The sequence below is a fragment of the Malaya genurostris genome, chromosome 3 (genome assembly GCF_030247185.1).
Source record: "Malaya genurostris strain Urasoe2022 chromosome 3, Malgen_1.1, whole genome shotgun sequence".
Taxonomy (NCBI): Eukaryota; Metazoa; Arthropoda; class Insecta; order Diptera; family Culicidae; genus Malaya; species Malaya genurostris.
Genome location: NC_080572.1, coordinates 157087053 through 157105964, shown reverse-complemented (window position 1 = coordinate 157105964; position 18912 = coordinate 157087053). Strand labels below are relative to the sequence as shown.

At 41.8% G+C, this 18912-nt stretch overlaps 1 protein-coding gene across 1 annotated transcript in view; it reads right to left on the bottom strand.

Annotated features, from left to right (window-relative positions):
• The window catches only part of LOC131434683 (programmed cell death 6-interacting protein), a 56231-nt gene extending 37579 nt beyond the window's left edge, over nt 1–18652 (bottom strand). The window contains exons 1-4 of the mRNA XM_058601665.1: nt 18305–18652; nt 18105–18223; nt 17242–18054; nt 16964–17187 (exon numbers count right to left, since the gene is read on the bottom strand). Coding sequence (XP_058457648.1) covers nt 16964–17187; nt 17242–18054; nt 18105–18223; nt 18305–18516 — 1368 coding nt within the window. The 5' untranslated portion in view covers nt 18517–18652. The remainder of the gene's footprint in view (nt 1–16963; nt 17188–17241; nt 18055–18104; nt 18224–18304) is intronic.
• Between the last annotated feature and the right edge of the window lie 260 nt (nt 18653–18912).

Sequence of the window (18912 nt, the reverse complement as noted above, 5' to 3'; positions counted from 1 at the left end):
TTATCACGGCTCGTTTTTGGCAACATAATCGTTCGAATATGACATATATAAACCAGATGATGGCAGATTTTTTTTAATTATATTGCTTTAAACTACTTACAGCAATAAATGCTGGAAGAACATAACATCCATATACCATTCGAATCAGTTCGTCGAGATCAGCAAATGCGTGTGTGACAAATAATTTCACTCAATTTTCTCGGAAAATTTCTTTTCTGCAAATTCAGATTCATACGAAAAGTCGTATGCTCCCAAACAAAGTTCTTGAATAATGTTTGGTTCCGGAACTACATAATGATATGTGAAACGAAATCAAAATTGTGTAACTCATTCTTCTCGTAGATGGCTGAACCGATCTAAGATTCAAATGAAATCTAAGAAGCATCTAAGATTCAAATGGAAAGTTTCAAGATTCTATAAAACATCTTGCTCTTCAGTCAGATCCATCTTCCTGTTTCAGAGATACAGGGTGATTAGTATAAAAATGTCTATTCTACATAAATTAATCAGGTTTATCGGGTTAGCAGATTTGGATAGTCGATAAAAACAATTAACTTTTTTCAGTTTTAGTGGTATTCAGTTTTCGATTCAGAAGGCACCTAAAAATTTAATTCATGCTATGATTTCTCGAAAATGTCTTCTCTGATTTTCAAATATTTTGAAACAAATGTAAACTATATAGCTACTCAGGTGAATTTATCTGACTTCGGCCATACCGATTTTAGAATTCCGGTTCCAGTATAAAATCGTTTCTCGAAGCTCAATCGTTTTCTCAAAGCCTAATCAAATTTCAAAAACAAAAATTCAAATTAAAATAAACTTATATACAAAATTAATTATTTTTATACATACATACAAAAATTAATTGATTTTATCCAATTATGATTTCCGGTTCTCGAATGACATGACGAATTTTTAAAATTCAAACCGATATAGAAGATGACAATCCCGAAAAGCTTCAAAGTTGAACTCAAAACTGTTGTAATTTATTCGGCCATACGAATCGGTTTGGGTTATGCTGTTATCTTGAATACCGGCTCTGGAAGTACCTTAAATTACCGTAAACTCTAAAGTGGAACTTACATATCATGGCATGTTCAATCGATTATCACACTTTTAGATTCAAATTTGATCCGATTTGCAGTTTCGACATTAAAGAGTAATGAGTGATTAAAATCTCAAATTGTCGCTTAAAACGACGGTCATTAAAATAATGTCATGAAAACTTAAACACCGAAGAATATTCATGCAAAAAACACGTGCGAATTGATAAAAAAAAAGGTATCATCTCACTGCTAGGTGGATTAAACACGTTTTTTACTAGAAACCGGGTACCAAGAACTTGCAACCCTCTGCATTCATGGGAATCGATTTGCCATCAGTTCCCTCATTTGTTTCAATTAGCAAATAATTTCTTGCAGTATTGGGGACCTCAGTACCCGAACGCCATTAGCCGGGTGACGAAAGCTGTCTTTAGACGTCTGAACACTTTCAACGAGTGTTCTTACCTTGTTTGGATAACGAATTTTGATTTTTATTGAAGAAACAGACTGAATCAACCAAGATGTAAAATGATACCGTTAACCGTCTATAACTTGAAAGATGAACAAAGGATCTCAAAACCAATCATCAGCGTTTTGGCTCTTTAGGGAGTGTAGAGAATAGATAAATGAATGTAAATATATATTAGGTCAAAGCTAGTAGTCTGTTAAAAAGTTACATATGAACATAACAACGATAACGATAACAACGAGACAAGATCGAGGCGACAGGGAGGTATTGGGCTTGACGGTATTGCAAACATCATCAAATACAAACAATTAGCGTTACAATTTGCTAAAGGTATGCGTTACAGCTTTTAGCTTCATAATTGAATTGAATAAATAAGATATGGAACGAATTAAATGAATAAGATGTTGATTGCATTACGCTCCAACATCCGGGGTTGGAGAGGCTGGTAGGGCTTAACTGAGCTCTTTTTTATGTTTTATTTTCATACTACCAACTATCGTTAGGCATGGACCGGAACGACGGATCGGGATGACCGTAAACCGTTTTAAAGCGGAACGGGACGACCTCTAACGATGTTGGTAAACACGGACTGGGGCGGCCGTGGGCTGCTTCACCACGGATCGGGACGATTAAAAATAGTTTGAGAGAAGATAGGGACGACCACAATTGGTAAGCACGAACCGGGACTACCTTTGATTTTTATTTTGGTGCCGTTATTTAGACGCAAATTAAAACGATCGCCAAAAAAATTAATCACGAGAACAGGGACGACCATATTAAAGATTTTTCGAAAGAAGATCAGGACGATATATATATATATATATATATATATATATATATATATATATATATATATATATATATATATATATATATATATATATATATATATATATATATATATATATATATATATATATATATATATATAAAATTCTAATACTAGTTGAAATTATTTACAGTGGAAAATAAACCCAAATGACTTTCCATCCGTCACATTTTGAAATGGGTCACATTTTTAGTTGAATTTAACTACTCCTTATTCCTTATAGTTTCCTTATATAACATTTTGGTGGAAAAGGGTTCCAATCAGCTTTACAGCCCTGTCCAAAATGTGTTTCCTCCCCGTTATTTTGTATCAGGCCAAATTAGCGCATGCGCGCCATATAAATGCCTCTTTCTATATGAGGAAATTATATCATTACCCAACAGTTTTGATTATTTATTAATGTTGGTTTGCTCACCTTTGGTCATAGTTGATATTCTGTTTTACTTTAATTCCAGTGGTTCTATTCAATTGTGTTTCGTAAGTGTCTTTTGTTGTCATTCTATTTTATTTCCATTCCGTACTTTTGCTGATATGTTATTTTATTTCCTGAAATGTAAAAGTTAGTTGTATGCAGTGGTGCTTTTATTCTTACCCATCTTAGATTTCCTAAGAGTGTTAATTAAATTATTTTCCAATTTTTCAGCTCCACATCTATCACATTTGTTATTCTTTATTCCGAACTTTTCTTTTTATTCATGCTCCATTTCCGAAAAAAAGGATTAGTGTTTTTAATGATATCTTTGTAAGGCCGGTCATGATGGTTTGGCGGAAAAGAACTGAGTACATGCGTTTTTATTTAAATTATATTGACACTTGGGTCTCATAAGTATTCCATAAGTATTACTACAGCATGTTCCCATTTCGTTATCTTCGGATGATCCTTGACAGTGTTACCATCCGCTCAGGCACTTTTGGGCATCTGGTGTACACTGACTCACAATCGAAATGCATCACTACCAATTTGATACAACTCTCCCAAAGGCACGGTAAAATGTATATTGTACATACACACAAAAACACATACATACATACATACACACAGGCACACACACACATGCATACACTGGGGCAGCAGGGACTATGTCTAAGGGCTTGACGACCCCTCCCCCGGCAACTGCGAGTTGTAGGGCTTGCCTAGGATGCGGTGGGGTTTGGCAGTGGGCTCTGCTAATCCTCTACAAAAAGCTGCATGTATCCGCAAGCAAGTCCTACCAAAGCGATCGTGTGCCGCTCAAAGTGCACAAGCCCAACGGGAGTGCCGACTCGGCACGTTAGGACTAACGCCAGTGAGGTCCTAACTATGGCATACTGGCTACCATACCATCCATGGATACGATACGGTAGATCGGAATATATAGAGAAACTAGGGCTTCAGTAAAGCAGGGTGGAACCGGCTTGAAATGGCGAGTAGGCTAATGCCGCAGCTGCCTTCCGTCCCATAAAACCGTGGCAGGCCTTATGGCACGCCGTCTCACTTTCAGCCACCTGGTTGGGATGACTGGGTGGAAGTAGGTTCAGATGCCCTTTTCCTGATTTGCGCTGATCCGGCTCTGAGCGTAAAGCCAACCCTCGCATGGCCTCACTGCACCGCATAGGTAACCATGGGATCATGATAGCGACTACTTTCGGCTGGGTTTGACGGTAGCCATAAGGGGGACCCATATAAAACATGAGTTCAACACCATCAACATCGGCGTCGAGTAAGGAGGTAAACCCTTTCGCAAGAGGGGGTTTGAGGAGGTCTCCATCCAGAACGGGTGCGAGAGAGGAGAGCGAAGCAGTAGCTGAGGAGACGAGTGACAGCAATGTCCACGTCAAACCAGTGAACCAGCCTGAGTTTCAGGAGCAAGCGAAGGAAGTAATCAAGCCGAGTATGACAGCGGTCATAGAACAACTCGACGCGATTATTGAATTCGCGCAGGAGAAATCCAACATCAGCAAGGAGCTGAAGGCGAACTTGCTGAAGCTACGTAAGGCCGTGAACGTAGCTAAAAGGGACCAAGAAGCGTTGATAGTGCGGCTAGAGGGTGGCGGAAAGTCGGAGAAGTGTTCTCAAACAGAGCCCTTCACCTTCGATACCGACAAAAAACAGGAGGCGGTCGACTATGCGCTCCGGCTCACGATTGAGCGGAATAAACAGCGCCGGAACGCACCAGGGATTCTCCAGGCAGTAAACGCCTGACTCCCAAGGCCAAAAGGAGCAAAGACCATGGCGGAAATGATGGGGCGAAGGAACGTGGCGAGGGGCTCAACCCAAACCTCGGCACTCGAACCCCGGATCCGAGCCATGTAAGCGAACCCGGCGAGAATCCATGGGTGAAGGTCGCGAAGAAGAAAAAGGTTCCAAAAGAGGCCGGGCCCATTCCCGCGAGGAAGGCTAGGGACAAAGGAGAGGCTTTGTTGGTTAAGGCCGACAAAGAAAAGTACGCCGATGTGCTCAAGGCCATGCGGAGCGAGGTAAAGCTAGCCGAGCTTGGCAAAGAGGTTCGCAGCATCCGTCGTACGAAGACGGGAGAGATGCTGCTCGAGCTTAAAAAGGGAGCTCAGGGCGGAACGGAGCTTGTTGCGCTTGCCCAACAAGTCCTGGGCGATACGGCCGAAGTTAGAGCCCTGCGTAACGAGGTTGCACTCCAGTGCAAACGGTTGGACGAAATCGCCACCGCAGAAGAACTTGCCATGGCCATCAAGGAGCAAGGAGGTGTGGATGTCTCACGGGAATCCATCCGCATGAGGAAAGGACCACAGGGCACCCAGATAGCTACATTTAAGCTATCGGCCACGGATGCCAATAAGGTCCTCAAAGTGGGCAGGCTAAAGGTCGGATGGTCGGTATGCCCAGTATCCGCTTACCAACCGCCGGTGGTCGACATGTGCTTCAGGTGTTTCGAACCTGGCCACAAGTCGTGGAATTGCAAAGGCCCAGACCGGAGCAACCTCTGCAAGCGTTGCGGCGGCGAGGGGCACAAGGCGTATGCATGCGAAAGAACGCCACGTTGCATGCTATGCGCGAGCAAGAAGAAGGCCACAAACCACGTCATGGGCGGACCTACTTGCTCAACAAGTGGAGGGAGTAAAACAGCATGCAAGTAGTACAGCTGAACCTAAATCACTGTGCAGCTGGCCAGCAATTGCTGCACCAGTCAGTGACGGAATGGGGCATTGATGTCGCGATTCTTTCGGATCCCTATCACACACCGGTAGATAACGGGAACTGGGTGTCTGACGAAGCCAAGACGGTGGCGATCTTGACGACTGGTCGATACCCAGTGCAAGAGGTGGTGAAAACACAAGCGGAGGGAGTAGCCATAGCTATTGTAGCTGCTACGCTCCACCGAGATGGTCAATAGACCAGTTCACTCGGATGGTCGACATGTTGACCGCAGACCTGGTGGGTTGGAAGCCGGTGGTGATAGCCGGAGACTTCAACGCCTGGGCAACGGCTTGGGGCAGCCGCTTCACCAATAGGAGAGGACAGACGTTACTGGAGGCCCTCGCCAAGTTGGACGTCGTGTTAGCGAATGATGGACTGAAAAGTACCTTCCAGCGGAATGGAGTCGAGTCGTTTATCGACCTGACTTTCTGTAGTCCCGGCCTAGCTGGAGATCTCAATTGGAGAGTTGATGATGGCTACACCCATAGCGACCATCTAGCCATTCGCTACACGATCGGCCAATTGGCGAGAAGCACAAGGAGGAGTAATACTCCCAAAACTCTAGCGTGGAAGGTGGCTAACTTCGACCGCGAAACGTTTTGCGCTGCCCTCGAATTAGAGGAGCACAACGCGAACCTGAGAGGGGACGAGTTGGTCGCTATCTTGTCACGGGCGTGTGACGCGACCATGCCTAGAAAGGCTCAACCGAGGACCAATAGACCACCGGTCTACTGGTGGAACGAGCAAATTGCACGCCTTCGCGCATCCTGCCTCAGGACTAGAAGAAGGATGCAAAGAGCTCGATCAGCGGAGATGAGGATGGAGAGGAACACGGCGTTCAAAGCGGCGAAGCTAGCACTAAACAAGGCCATCAGCGCAAGCAAAAGAGCCTGTTTCGACAAGCTATGCGAGGAAGCCAACTCCAACCCATGGGGCGATGCCTACAGGATGGTGATGGCCAAAACGAGAGGGGCGCTAGCACCCCCTGAACGTAATCCGGCGAGGTTGAAGGATATCATAACGGTTCTCTTTCCCCACCACGACACGTCCCCCTGGCAGCCAGCTCCGCTACCAGCGAATGAAGTCGTAAACGAACGAACGAGGAGTTGTTCACTGCGGCGAGATCTCTCGATACAAAGAAAGCCCCGGGGCCAGACGGTAACCCGAACGTGGCTCTAAAGGCGGCTATAATGACTAAACCGGACATGTTCAGGGAGGTCATACAGAGATGTCTGGACGAGCGTATGTTCCCAGACATTTGGAAAAGACAAAGGTTGGTACTATTACCGAAACCTGGGAAACCCCCAGGGGATCCTTCGGCGTATAGACCAATCTGTCTGATAGACACTGTGGGTAAGCTCCTTGAGAAAATCATCCTCAACAGGCTAGCCCCCTTCATAGATGAGGCAGGAGGACTGTCCAGTCAACAGTACGGGTTCCGCAGAGGCAGGTCGACGGTGGACGCCATAACATCGGTGGTAACCACGGCGGAGGTAGCTATACAGCGCAAACGACGAGGGATCCGCTACTGTGCGGTAGTAACGCTAGACGTCAAGAACGCGTTCAATAGTGCTTGCTGGGCAGACATTGCTGATTCCCTACTTCGACTAGGAGTACCGGAAGGGCTGTACAAGATTCTGGAAAGCTACTTCCAGAACCGAGTATTGCTCTACGAGACCGACGAAGGCACACGTAGCACTCCAATCACGGCTGGAGTACCACAGGGATCTATCTTGGGCCCGATCCTGTGGAATATAATGAACGGTGGAGTACTGAGGTTGAGGCTCCCTCCGGGTGTCAAGATAGTCGGGTTCGCGGACGACGTCACGCTAACAGTCTACGGCGAATCCATCGAAGAGGTCGAACTGAGTGTATCACACTCAATTTGCTTGGTGGAGGACTGGCTGCGTAGCAGGAAACTGCAACTCGCGCACCACAAAACAGAGGTGATGGTGGTAAACAACCGCAAATCAGAACAGGAGGCACTGGTACATGCCGGAGATTGCGTGATCCCCTCCAAGAGATCACTGAAGCAATTGGGTGTGATGCTTGACGACAAACTCAGTTTCAGCAAGCACGTTGAATACGCCTGCAAGCGCGCATCAACAGCGATCGCGGCGCTCTCCCGTTTGATGGCCAACAGCTCGCCTGTGCGCTCCAGTAAACGAAGGTTACTGGCAGGAGTGGCAGTTTCGATCCTCAGGTACGGCAGCCCGGTATGGGCGTCGGCACTAAATGTGGAACGCAACGCACAGATGCTGGAGAGTACGCATAGACTGATGTGTCTTCGCGTAATCAGTGCATACCGCACTGTATCGAGGGATGCGGCCTGCGTGGTTGCAAGCATGATGCCTATCGGTCTGATAGTGAAGGAAGACGCGGAGCGCTACAGCATGCGAGGAGACAGGAACGCCCGTAGGGCCTAGAAAGCCGCTTCTCTACGCAGATGGCAACAAGAGTGGGACAGCTCAACCAAGGGCAGGTGGACACATCGGCTCATACCTAGGGTCTCGAGCTGGTTAGATAGACCTCACGGAGAAGTGAACTTCGGCCTGACGCAATTCCTCACAGGCCACGGGTGCTTCAGATGGTACCTCCACAGGTTCGGCCACGCGACATCCCCTGTATGTCCTGGCTGCCCAGACGAGATCGAGACGGCTGAACACGTCTTGTTCGCATGTTCCCGTTTCGCGGCTCAAAGGAGTGATCTACTGGAGGCATGCGGCAGGGACACCACACCGGAAAACCTGATCCAGAGAATGTGCCACTGCGTAGAGAACTGGAACGCAGTGTCGACCGCGGCATCCCAAATTGCGGGCATATTGCAGCGGAAATGGAGTGCGGATCAACGCGTACCGTAGTAGGCTCAAGAGGGATCAGTGAATAAACGTCGGTCCGGGAGAACCTTCTTCGTCGGAGTAGTCTAGATCCACCGTCGGGGACTAGACGAGTAGTACGTAAAACTGCTAGGATCGTCGGGGCGCCAGTGAACCGGAAGCTATCCTCCAACCGGAATCACTGGACCGACCCAGGCATCCTCTCGGTCGGGCGTTGACGGGAATCGAAAGCGTCGGTTTCGGGAGGGCCTCCTTCGTCGGGGAACTCTCCGTCGGTGTAGGCTAGATCCTTCGGCGGGGGCTAGTCGAGTAGCCGCCACAACACCGATTCGAGTCGTCGAGGCGCCAGCGTACCGGAAGCCATGCTCCAACCGGAATCGCGGGACCGACCTCGGCACTCCATCGGGTGTCCCGTGTGGTGTAAGAGACTCGGTGTCGGGAGATTCTCCTTCGCCGGGGAAATCTCCGTCGGAGTAGTCTAGATCCTTCGTCGGGGACTAGACGAGTAAATCGTGGTGTAATACCGCTAGGATCGTCAGGGCGCCAGTGAACCAGAAGCTATCCTCCAACCGGAATCACTGGACCGACCCAGGCATCCTCTCGGTCGGGCGTTAACGGAAATCGAAAGCGTCGGTTTCGGGAGGGCCTCCTTCGTCGGGGAACTCTCCGTCGGTGTAGGCTAGATCCTTCGGCGGGGGCTAGTCGAGTAGCCGCCACAACACCGATTCGAGTCGTCGAGGCGCCAGCGAACCGGAAGCCATGCTCCAACCGGAATCGCGGGACCGACCTCGGCACTCCATCGGGTGTCCCGTGTGGTGTAAGAGAATCGGTGTCGGGAGATTCTCCTTCTCCGGGGAAATCTCCGTCGGAGTAGTCTAGATCCTTTGTCGGGGACTAGATGAGTAGATCGTCGCGTGGTCCGCTAGGATCGTCTGAGCGCCAGTGAACCGGAAGTCACGCTCCAACCGGAATAATTGGATCGACTTAGACATCCTTTCGGTCGGGTCGTAGACGCGTACCGTAAGCGTCGGTTCGGGAGGACTTCCCTCGTCGGAGAACCCTCCGTCGGTGTAGACTAGATCTTTTGGCGGAGACTAGTCGAGTAGTTCCGCGACGTAGCATCAGTTTTGGGTCGTCGAGGCGCCAGTGAACCGGAAGTTACCCTCCAGCCGGCATCACTGGACCGACCTCGTCATCCAACTGGTCGATCCCTCGAGAGCAGGATGCTGATCCCCATTCTGCATAAATCTGGGGAGGGTGCTGTGAGCACCAATAGCCTTCCACCCCGAAGTAATACCTAGCGGTGGTGCCGGGGAGGTAGGGTTGGAGATCCAAGGTGTTTTAGTGGGTAGTTCCAATCAACAGTTGGGTAGTCCTGTGGAGAGTCCCACACTCCGTGCGTAAATGCATTTCACCTTGTAAAAAAAAAAAAAAAAAAAAAAACAAAAAAAAACACATGCATACATACCTACATATATTCCACACGCAAGCATTACAACATTGAGTTACTATTTCTACTCTAATAGACCCTAACTAAAACTAGTGTGCTAATAGTCATCTCATAAGTATAGTCACCATGTTATTTTAGCGATCACTCGACTTTCAATAAATGAATTGTGATAAAATCGAATACAAACTCTTTGCCTCGTCTCTAAGAAGCAATAACGCATAGCAGTAGTTCGGAAATGGTTCAATACTGCTGTTTTAGCGAAGCAAAATGCTCCAAATTTCATGTTACTTCTGAAGTAAATCTATCAAACAGAGATAACAGATCTCACTATAACTAATGGTTCTCGTATATGAAATGACTAATGGATTTGAGATGAATGGGGGTACCGTTACCCAATTTCTATCTCTTCTAATGGTCGATCGTTAGTCCTGAGCCATTGTATACAGAGTAGTCCATTATATACAGACCACCAATAAACGTCAAATATGGACTCGATTTACCGTTCATTCGTTGTCATCGTGTGAAAACCAATTTGGATACGTTCACTCTACTTAATCTCCACTTCACACTAGTAATAAGGGTCGGTAGTATGAAAATAAAACATAAAAAGAGCTCAGTTAAGCCCTACCGGCCTCTCCAACGCATACCTTTAGCAAATTGTAACGCTAATTGTTTGTATTTGATGATGTTTGCAATACCGTCAAGCCCACCAACCAATGGGAGGGTGAACATGCTCTAGTAACACTTTTTTTCCTTTTTTTGTGGGTTTACCGGTCGGGCAGCTGAATAGCGCAAATTCTGAACCGGGCCCATTTATGGATCCAGGATATACAATATCAATTCCACGCCTGGCGAACTAGTCTATGTTGACCAACTGAACACTGGCGTTGGCCCGGAATTGAGCATTGATACTTTCACCATGTGCAAGTGCGTTGCTGAAATATTTAAAGAAGATATTAAATACAAATTATACTTACTAAATATAGCTTGATGGTGTACTTAATCTACAATCTTGGAAGAGGAAATAAATGTATGTTTTGCATTTTCATAGTAAAATATAAGTGATGAACGATGAGTGAGTGGTGTATTAGTATGGATATAAGTAACGAATGTCTGATAAAGCAGCAAGCATACTACAATGTAATCTAAGAGAAAGCTACTTTCAACATGCAACTAAACAACAATGTGTGGAAGATTCGGACGCAGTTATCCACGCCATTTGCGGTTTCAAAAGGTAACAAAGAGTATATGATTCTGTCATCATAAAACCAACTACATACTGCAAAAGAGATCAAACTTGATTAGGAGATCGCTTCTATACCCTAGATCAAAGTGCAGTATTTGTTGTAGCATGGACAACGCCTGACAAGTTTGGCACACTCGGAAAGAGGAACATATACATTTTATTGTTCCCATTCTGTGTATTGTTGTCTCTTCTTGTCATAGATTACCCATGGCACCATTAGTGTTGATATCATTTAAACAAAAACGCATGTCTCCAGTTTCCTCCGTCAATCCATCATACAAAAATATTAAGAATGTAGAGCTGAAAAATTATAAAATAATTTAATTAACACTATGTAAGACACGAAATGGAACATTGGTAAGAACAAAAACACCACTGCATACAACTAACTTTTACATTTATGAAAACAAAATAACATGTCAGCAAAAGTACGGAGTGGAAATAAAGTAGAATGACAACAAAAGACATTTACGAAACACAGTTGAATAGAACCACCGGAATTAAGGTAAGACATTCATAGTTTATGTAAGAAAACCAACATAAATAAATAATAAAAACTGTTGGGTAACAATATAATTTCCTCATATTGAAAGAAGCGTTTATATGGCGCGCATGCGCTAAAGGACTATTCACACATTTCAGTTCCGTGACGGTTCAGTGAAAGTGCCTTCAATGCGCCGTCAGTGTTCTTTTTTTATCGGAACCCTTCCGTACTGTTTCCGTTCCGGTACAGCCATAACATACCGACTTCAGTGAAAATAAAAAATATCGGTGACGACGAATTTGAGTTTGCCGGACGGACGCTACACTGACGGCGAGCTGCACTGAAACGGCACGGTGCCGGATAGGTGTAAATGCGTGCATAGAAAACGAATGAAATAATATCAGTATCCGTGCACGGTGTCGTGCCGGCACTGAACCGGACCGGATATGTGTGAATAGTCCTTAATTCGGCCTGATACAAACTAATTGGGGGAGAATATACATTTTGGATAAGGCGGTAAAGCTGATTGGAACCCTCTTCTCACCAAAATGTAATATAAGGAAACTATATAAGGAAGGGGTGTACGTTATTTGGCCGAATTTTGTTTGGCATAAATTTGTTTGGCATAACTTTTGTTTGGCATAAATCTATTTGGCATAATGTCGTTTGGCATAAAATAAAAAATATATACTGTTTCATTTGGCATAATTGTTGTTTGGCATAATTTTCATTTGGCATAATTTCAATTGTGCATATTTTCTTTTGATTCGTTTTATTCTGGGAGTAATTTAAAAGGTTGAAATACATATCGGCCTGAAACACTTGGATTATAGGTTTTCCGATTAGTGATTGGACGACTCGGACTGCGTTGCCTTGTCCTCGTGGTCTAAAACTAGAAAATGAATTCTGAAGGAGGCTTCGCCGCCTTGCGTTTTTTTATGCGAGGCCAAGGGATAGCTCCTAGCTTTGAATAGACTGGGCAAACGAGTGGATTACAGGTTTGTGTGCGGGGGCCGCCGCTTACGACGGCGGGTCGGCGGCCGACTCAGCTGGCGTCGCCTTGGTGGCTGAGTGCCACCGAGCCTCCTTGGCTTCGTTTATGTGGCTGCGCCACATTGATAGACACATAACAAAGATATTCAAAATCGAGCACTAATCGGAAATAGTCCCAGAATAAATAGAATATCTAAAGAAAATATACACAATTGAAATTATGCCAGATGAAAATTATGCCAAACAACAGTTATGCCGAATGAAACAGTATGTATTTTTATTTTATGTCAAAAGATATTAGGCCGTATGAAAAAAATGTAGTAGAGTCTATTGTTTGTAGTATCTTCTCAAAAACAAAGTCCACAGAGTAAAATGCGTTTGATATGAATAAAAAAACAAGTTCGAACATGTAGTTCATGCTGCCTTCGAATTTGAGCATTTATTGCATGCCGTATCGAATTGGAGCCGGAAAAGCTGGAATAAGTATGCACAAAACAAGAAACGTACTTACTGCTGCAAAAATGCCACTTTATTTAATATATATATATATATATATATATATATATATATATATATATATATATATATATATATATATATATATATATATATATATATATATATATATATATATATATATATATATATACATATATATATATATATATATATATATATATATATATATATATATATATATATATATATATATATATATATATATATATATATATATATATATATATATATATTTCATTTCTATTTCTTTTCACATATTAAAAGTGGATTTACTATAAATTAAAAAAAACCTTTATTATATGTTGCGAAACAATCAAATAGTCTTCAATAACGACTTATTTCCAGCGAACAGGATTATGCCTCACGCAAGGTTGAAGCCAATAGACAACCCATTCGAAAACGATTTCATTTCTTTTACGCTCATTCAGTTATCTTAAGATTTTACGCCCTGTTGCATACCTTCTTCATTTTTGTGGGAAACTTTGTAGTCCGGTTTAGGGATGTCGTATTATCGATCGATTAATCGAGTAATCGATTAATAACCCAGATAATCGAGTAATATTTAATCGATTAACTTAAAACTAATATTCGATTATTGAGCTAATCGAATAATTAAGAAAATCCCATAGCAATAATCGAATGAATAATCGAGTAATCGAATAATAACCCAGCTAATCGAATAAATTTCAATCGATTAGTTTCAAAATTTTACTCGATTACTAAATAATCGAGTAATCAAAAATTTCCGACATCCCTAGTCCGGTTTAGCTCCATAGAAAGTCCAGTTTAGCCAGGCGGTTCCTAAATATTGGATTTTGGGTTGGTCACTTCTTTATGGGTGTACTTTATTTGGCCGAAATTTATTTGGCATAAATTTGTTTGGCATAAATTTGACTGGCATAACTTTTGATTGGCATAATGGGCCGTATGAATAAAACGTAGCATGCTTGAATTTCGGTAGTAAATGCTACATGTGGATCACGTTCCTGTCAAAAGCAGAGACTTTACTACACAACAACGTTCGACCATGTAGTATTTACTACAATTTTTCGGTAGGTTGCTACTCGTGTGTTTGCTGATAAAGTGAAGTAGAAAAATTAAATAAAGTGGCATTTTTGCAGCAGTAAGTACGTTTCTTGTTTTGTGCATACTTATTCCAGCTTTTCCGGCTCCAATTCGATACGGCATGCAATAAATGCTCAAATTCGAAGGCAGCATGAACTACATGTTCGAACTTGTTTTTTTATTCATATCAAACGCATTTTACTCTGTGGACTTTGTTTTTGAGAAGATACTACAAACAATAGACTCTACTACATTTTTTTCATACGGCCTAATATCTTTTGACATAAAATAAAAATACATACTGTTTCATTTGGCATAACTGTTGTTTGGCATAATTTTCATCTGGCATAATTTCAATTGTGTATATTTTCTTTAGATATTCTATTTATTCTGGGACTATTTCCGATTAGTGCTCGATTTTGAATATCTTTGTTATGTGTCTATCAATGTGGCGCAGCCACATAAACGAAGCCAAGGAGGCTCGGTGGCACTCAGCCACCAAGGCGACGCCAGCTGAGTCGGCCGCCGACCCGGCGTCGTAAGCGGCGGCCCCCGCACACAAACCTGTAATCCACTCGTTTGCCCAGTCTATTCAAAGCTAGGAGCTATCCCTTGGCCTCGCATAAAAAAAACGCAAGGCGGCGAAGCCTCCTTTAGAATTCATTTTCTAGTTTTAGACCACGAGGACAAGGCAACCTCGGCGGCGCCAAGCCGCCGAGGTAACGCAGTCCGAGTCGTCCAATCACTAATCGGAAAACCTATAATCCAAGTGTTTCAGGCCGATATGTATTTCAACCTTTTAAATTACTCCCAGAATAAAACGAATCAAAAGAAAATATGCACAATTGAAATTATGCCAAATGAAAATTATGCCAAACAACAATTATGCCAAATGAAACAGTATATATTTTTTATTTTATGCCAAACGACATTATGCCAAATAGATTTATGCCAAACAAAAGTTATGCCAAACAAATTTATGCCAAACAAAATTCGGCCAAATAACGTACACCCCTTCCTTATATAGTTTCCTTATATTACATTTTGGTGAGAAGAGGGTTCCAATCAGCTTTACCGCCTTTTCCAAAATGTATATTCTCCCCCAATTAGTTTGTATCAGGCCGAATTAAGGACTATTCACACATATCCGGTCCGGTTCAGTGCCGGCAAGACACCGTGCACGGATACTAATATTATTTCATTTGTTTTCTATGCACGCATTTACACCTATCCGGCACCGTGCCGTTTCAGTGCAGCTCGCCGTCAGTGTAGCGTCCGTCCGGCAAACTCAAATTCGTCGTCACCGATATTTTTTATTTTCACTGAAGTCGGTATGTTATGGCTGTACCGGAACGGAAACAGTACGGAAGGGTTCCGATAAAAAAAAACACTGACGGCGCATTGAAGGCACTTTCACTGAACCGTTTCGGAACTGAAATGTGTGAATAGTCCTTTAGCGCATGCGCGCCATATAAACGCTTCTTTCAATATGAGGAAATTATATTGTTACCCAACAGTTTTTATTATTTATTTATGTTGGTTTTCTTACATAAACTATGAATGTCTTACCTTAATTCCGGTGGTTCTATTCAACTGTGTTTCGTAAATGTCTTTTGTTGTCATTCTACTTTATTTCCACTCCGTACTTTTGCTGACATGTTATTTTGTTTTCATAAATGTGTTTTTGTTCTTACCAATGTTCCATTTCGTGTCTTACATAGTGTTAATTAAATTATTTTATAATTTTTCAGCTCCACATTCTTAATATTTTTGTATGATGGATCGACGGAGAAAACTGGAGACATGCGTTTTTGTTTAAATGATATCAACACTAATGGTGCCATGGGTAATCTATGACAAGAAGAGACAACAATACACAGAATGGGAACAATAAAATGTATATGTTCCTCTTTCCGAGTGTGCCAAACTTGTCAGGCGTTGTCCATGCTACAACAAATACTGCACTTTGATCTAGGGTATAGAAGCGATCTCCTAATCAAGTTTGATCTCTTTTGCAGTATGTAGTTGGTTTTATGATGACAGAATCATATACTCTTTGTTACCTTTTGAAACCGCAAATGGCGTGGATAACTGCGTCCGAATCTTCCACACATTGTTGTTTAGTTGCATGTTGAAAGTAGCTTTCTCTTAGATTACATTGTAGTATGCTTGCTGCTTTATCAGACATTCGTTACTTATATCCATACTAATACTCCACTCACTCATCGTTCATCACTTATATTTTACTATGAAAATGCAAAACATACATTTATTTCCTCTTCCAAGATTGTAGATTAAGTACACCATCAAGCTATATTTAGTAAGTATAATTTGTATTTAATATCTTCTTTAAATATTTCATTATTATATATATATATATATATATATATATATATATATATATATATATATATATATATATATATATATATATATATATATATATATATATATATATATATATATATATATATATATATATATATATATATATATATATATATATATATATATATATATATATCAATATTTAGGCCGCTAACAGTTAGTAGTCATTTGGGGGTTTGGTTCGTCTTGGGTACCGGTTTGTGCTAAAGTGCACATGACTAATTTAAATTATTTACGTTTTGCATTCAGTGCATTAGCAAATTATCTTGAACTGCCAATGCCACTTTGCGGAGCAACATTATGTTTATTATAAATCAACACTATTTCGAAGGTTTCGCGGGTGTATGTCGAAACTTGGTTAAAACTTTACAGGATAAAATTTTGTTAAAGCTTATTATAGAATTTAAAGGCCTACTTACAAGAAATGCATTACTACGCTGATAGCTAGAATAACGAGGTATATGGCATTCCTGTGAAAATAAATCTTACCTCGTCTAAAATTTCCCGGTTTCGATTGAGCAACTCGGGCAATTCGTTAAGCATTTTCTTTAATTCTTCAATGCCGCCTGTCTTGCGAACTATGCTCGCTTTCTCTAGTAATGATGGTGGTAAAGTTGCTCCACTAGCAGTTAGTTCAACCGCTGCTGGAAGGTTGTAACTGGAAAGTAAACTGTTCAAAGTTTGAGTTGCTTCTCTCAGCTTCATTATCTCGCCTAACAAAAGATATTTGTAGATTATTTTTTCGTATACAGTTCGACAAAAATTACCGTTAACAATCTCGTTTTTTCTAGAATCACACGCGACCATTGCCTGGTGTAACACTACAGGGATCATTTCGACAAACAAATCCTTGAAATTTTGACTTATTGTGCTGGGAAGTGGTAGCATTTTAGCAAGTTGGGCTTTACCTGGACCAGGTAGTAAGTTGATATCAGGAATAATCTCATTATAGATGAAATCATTATCTTTTTTGGCTTCGTTTAGGTTTCGCATAACCCTGTTAAGATATTCTTCTAAGAATATAAATTTTCCAGAGCGTGATTGAGCTATTTTGAAAAGTTCAAGCGACTTTTGTAAACGAGATATTTCTTCCCCAACTGCTTTGTTACTCTTCGACACTAGACTATGATAGAACATGGTAAGGGCGTGAAATCCAGCTTGTTTGCCAGCTACAGTTGGAATCCATTCCTTGTCCCAGAGTGATCGAACTGATTCCTTCTGTAATAATCTCAAAGCATCGGAATACATTTCTTCGCATTGACAACATAGTTTTGCAATAACTATTTCTTTCATATTGTCTTTAATAGCCTTGAACACAAAAATTTCTTGAGCCTGTGCTAACATCGTATTAGCTAACGCACTCAGTGTATCCGGTGTCAAATCTATGGTAGGCTCCTGAGCAATCACTACTGGAACAATATTTTTCAAATGTGCGAAAATTCCTGCACTTTGCTGAAATAATTTAGCTGCCAATTTTAGATCTTCGTCGTTATCTAGACTTTGCGAGGCAGCAACACTGCTTTGAAGAGCGGCAATATTAAAAAGAATACACACTTTTTCATAGCCGAGAGACGAAATAGCTAAGATAGATATGCTATTATATGCACAAAATAATATCAATTTCACTTACTAAGACTCGCTCGCCCTCCAAAGATCGATCCTTTATCGAATGCATCCTTCCATTTGAATGGAACCTGAAAATCTTGAGTCAGTATTTTCAACTCCAAGGCACATAACTGGTCATAATAGCTAAAATCATAGGTAAGAATTTGATAGCATATGATTAGAGTATGACGTATCGGTATCTCATAGGGCACTCTTTTTGCATACCCGTATATTATTTCCAAAGAGTTCTCATATTTTTCGAAAACTTTCCAAATTGCTGTACTTCTCTGCTGATTAAATTTGTTTATAGCCTCTTCTATTTCTTCTAATTTCTCTGGACCTAAATTGCAGTAAGAACTTTTAATTAAATTAGTCAGTGGCCTGACCATATCAACATCCGAAGGTTTTTTTAAGGGAACATTTAATAGATCCATCATATTAAGTAATTTTTGTTTCCTTTCGTACGTTTAAAACGCGATAAATTTATTAAAACACAATCCACTCTGAAAAGATGATTCACGAGCAAAGATGCCAGGTAAAAAATTCTAATATCTTCAAACAGGGTTGCAAAAGTCAGTAAATCCGAAAAAAATGTCTGCACGCCAGAGTTACCATTTTTACAGATTTTCTGCAAGAGTTTTTTTTGCCTATTATGCCACACAGATTCTGTGTCACAGAACACAGATTTTATCAAAATTCACAGATTTCTGCAGATTTTTAAAAATATTACATAAAAATGGCAGATTTCAAAAATGTTTTTCACAGATTTTCACAGATTATGATCGAAAATAGGCATCTTTCAGTTTTTTCATTTTAAAACACAGATTTTAAAA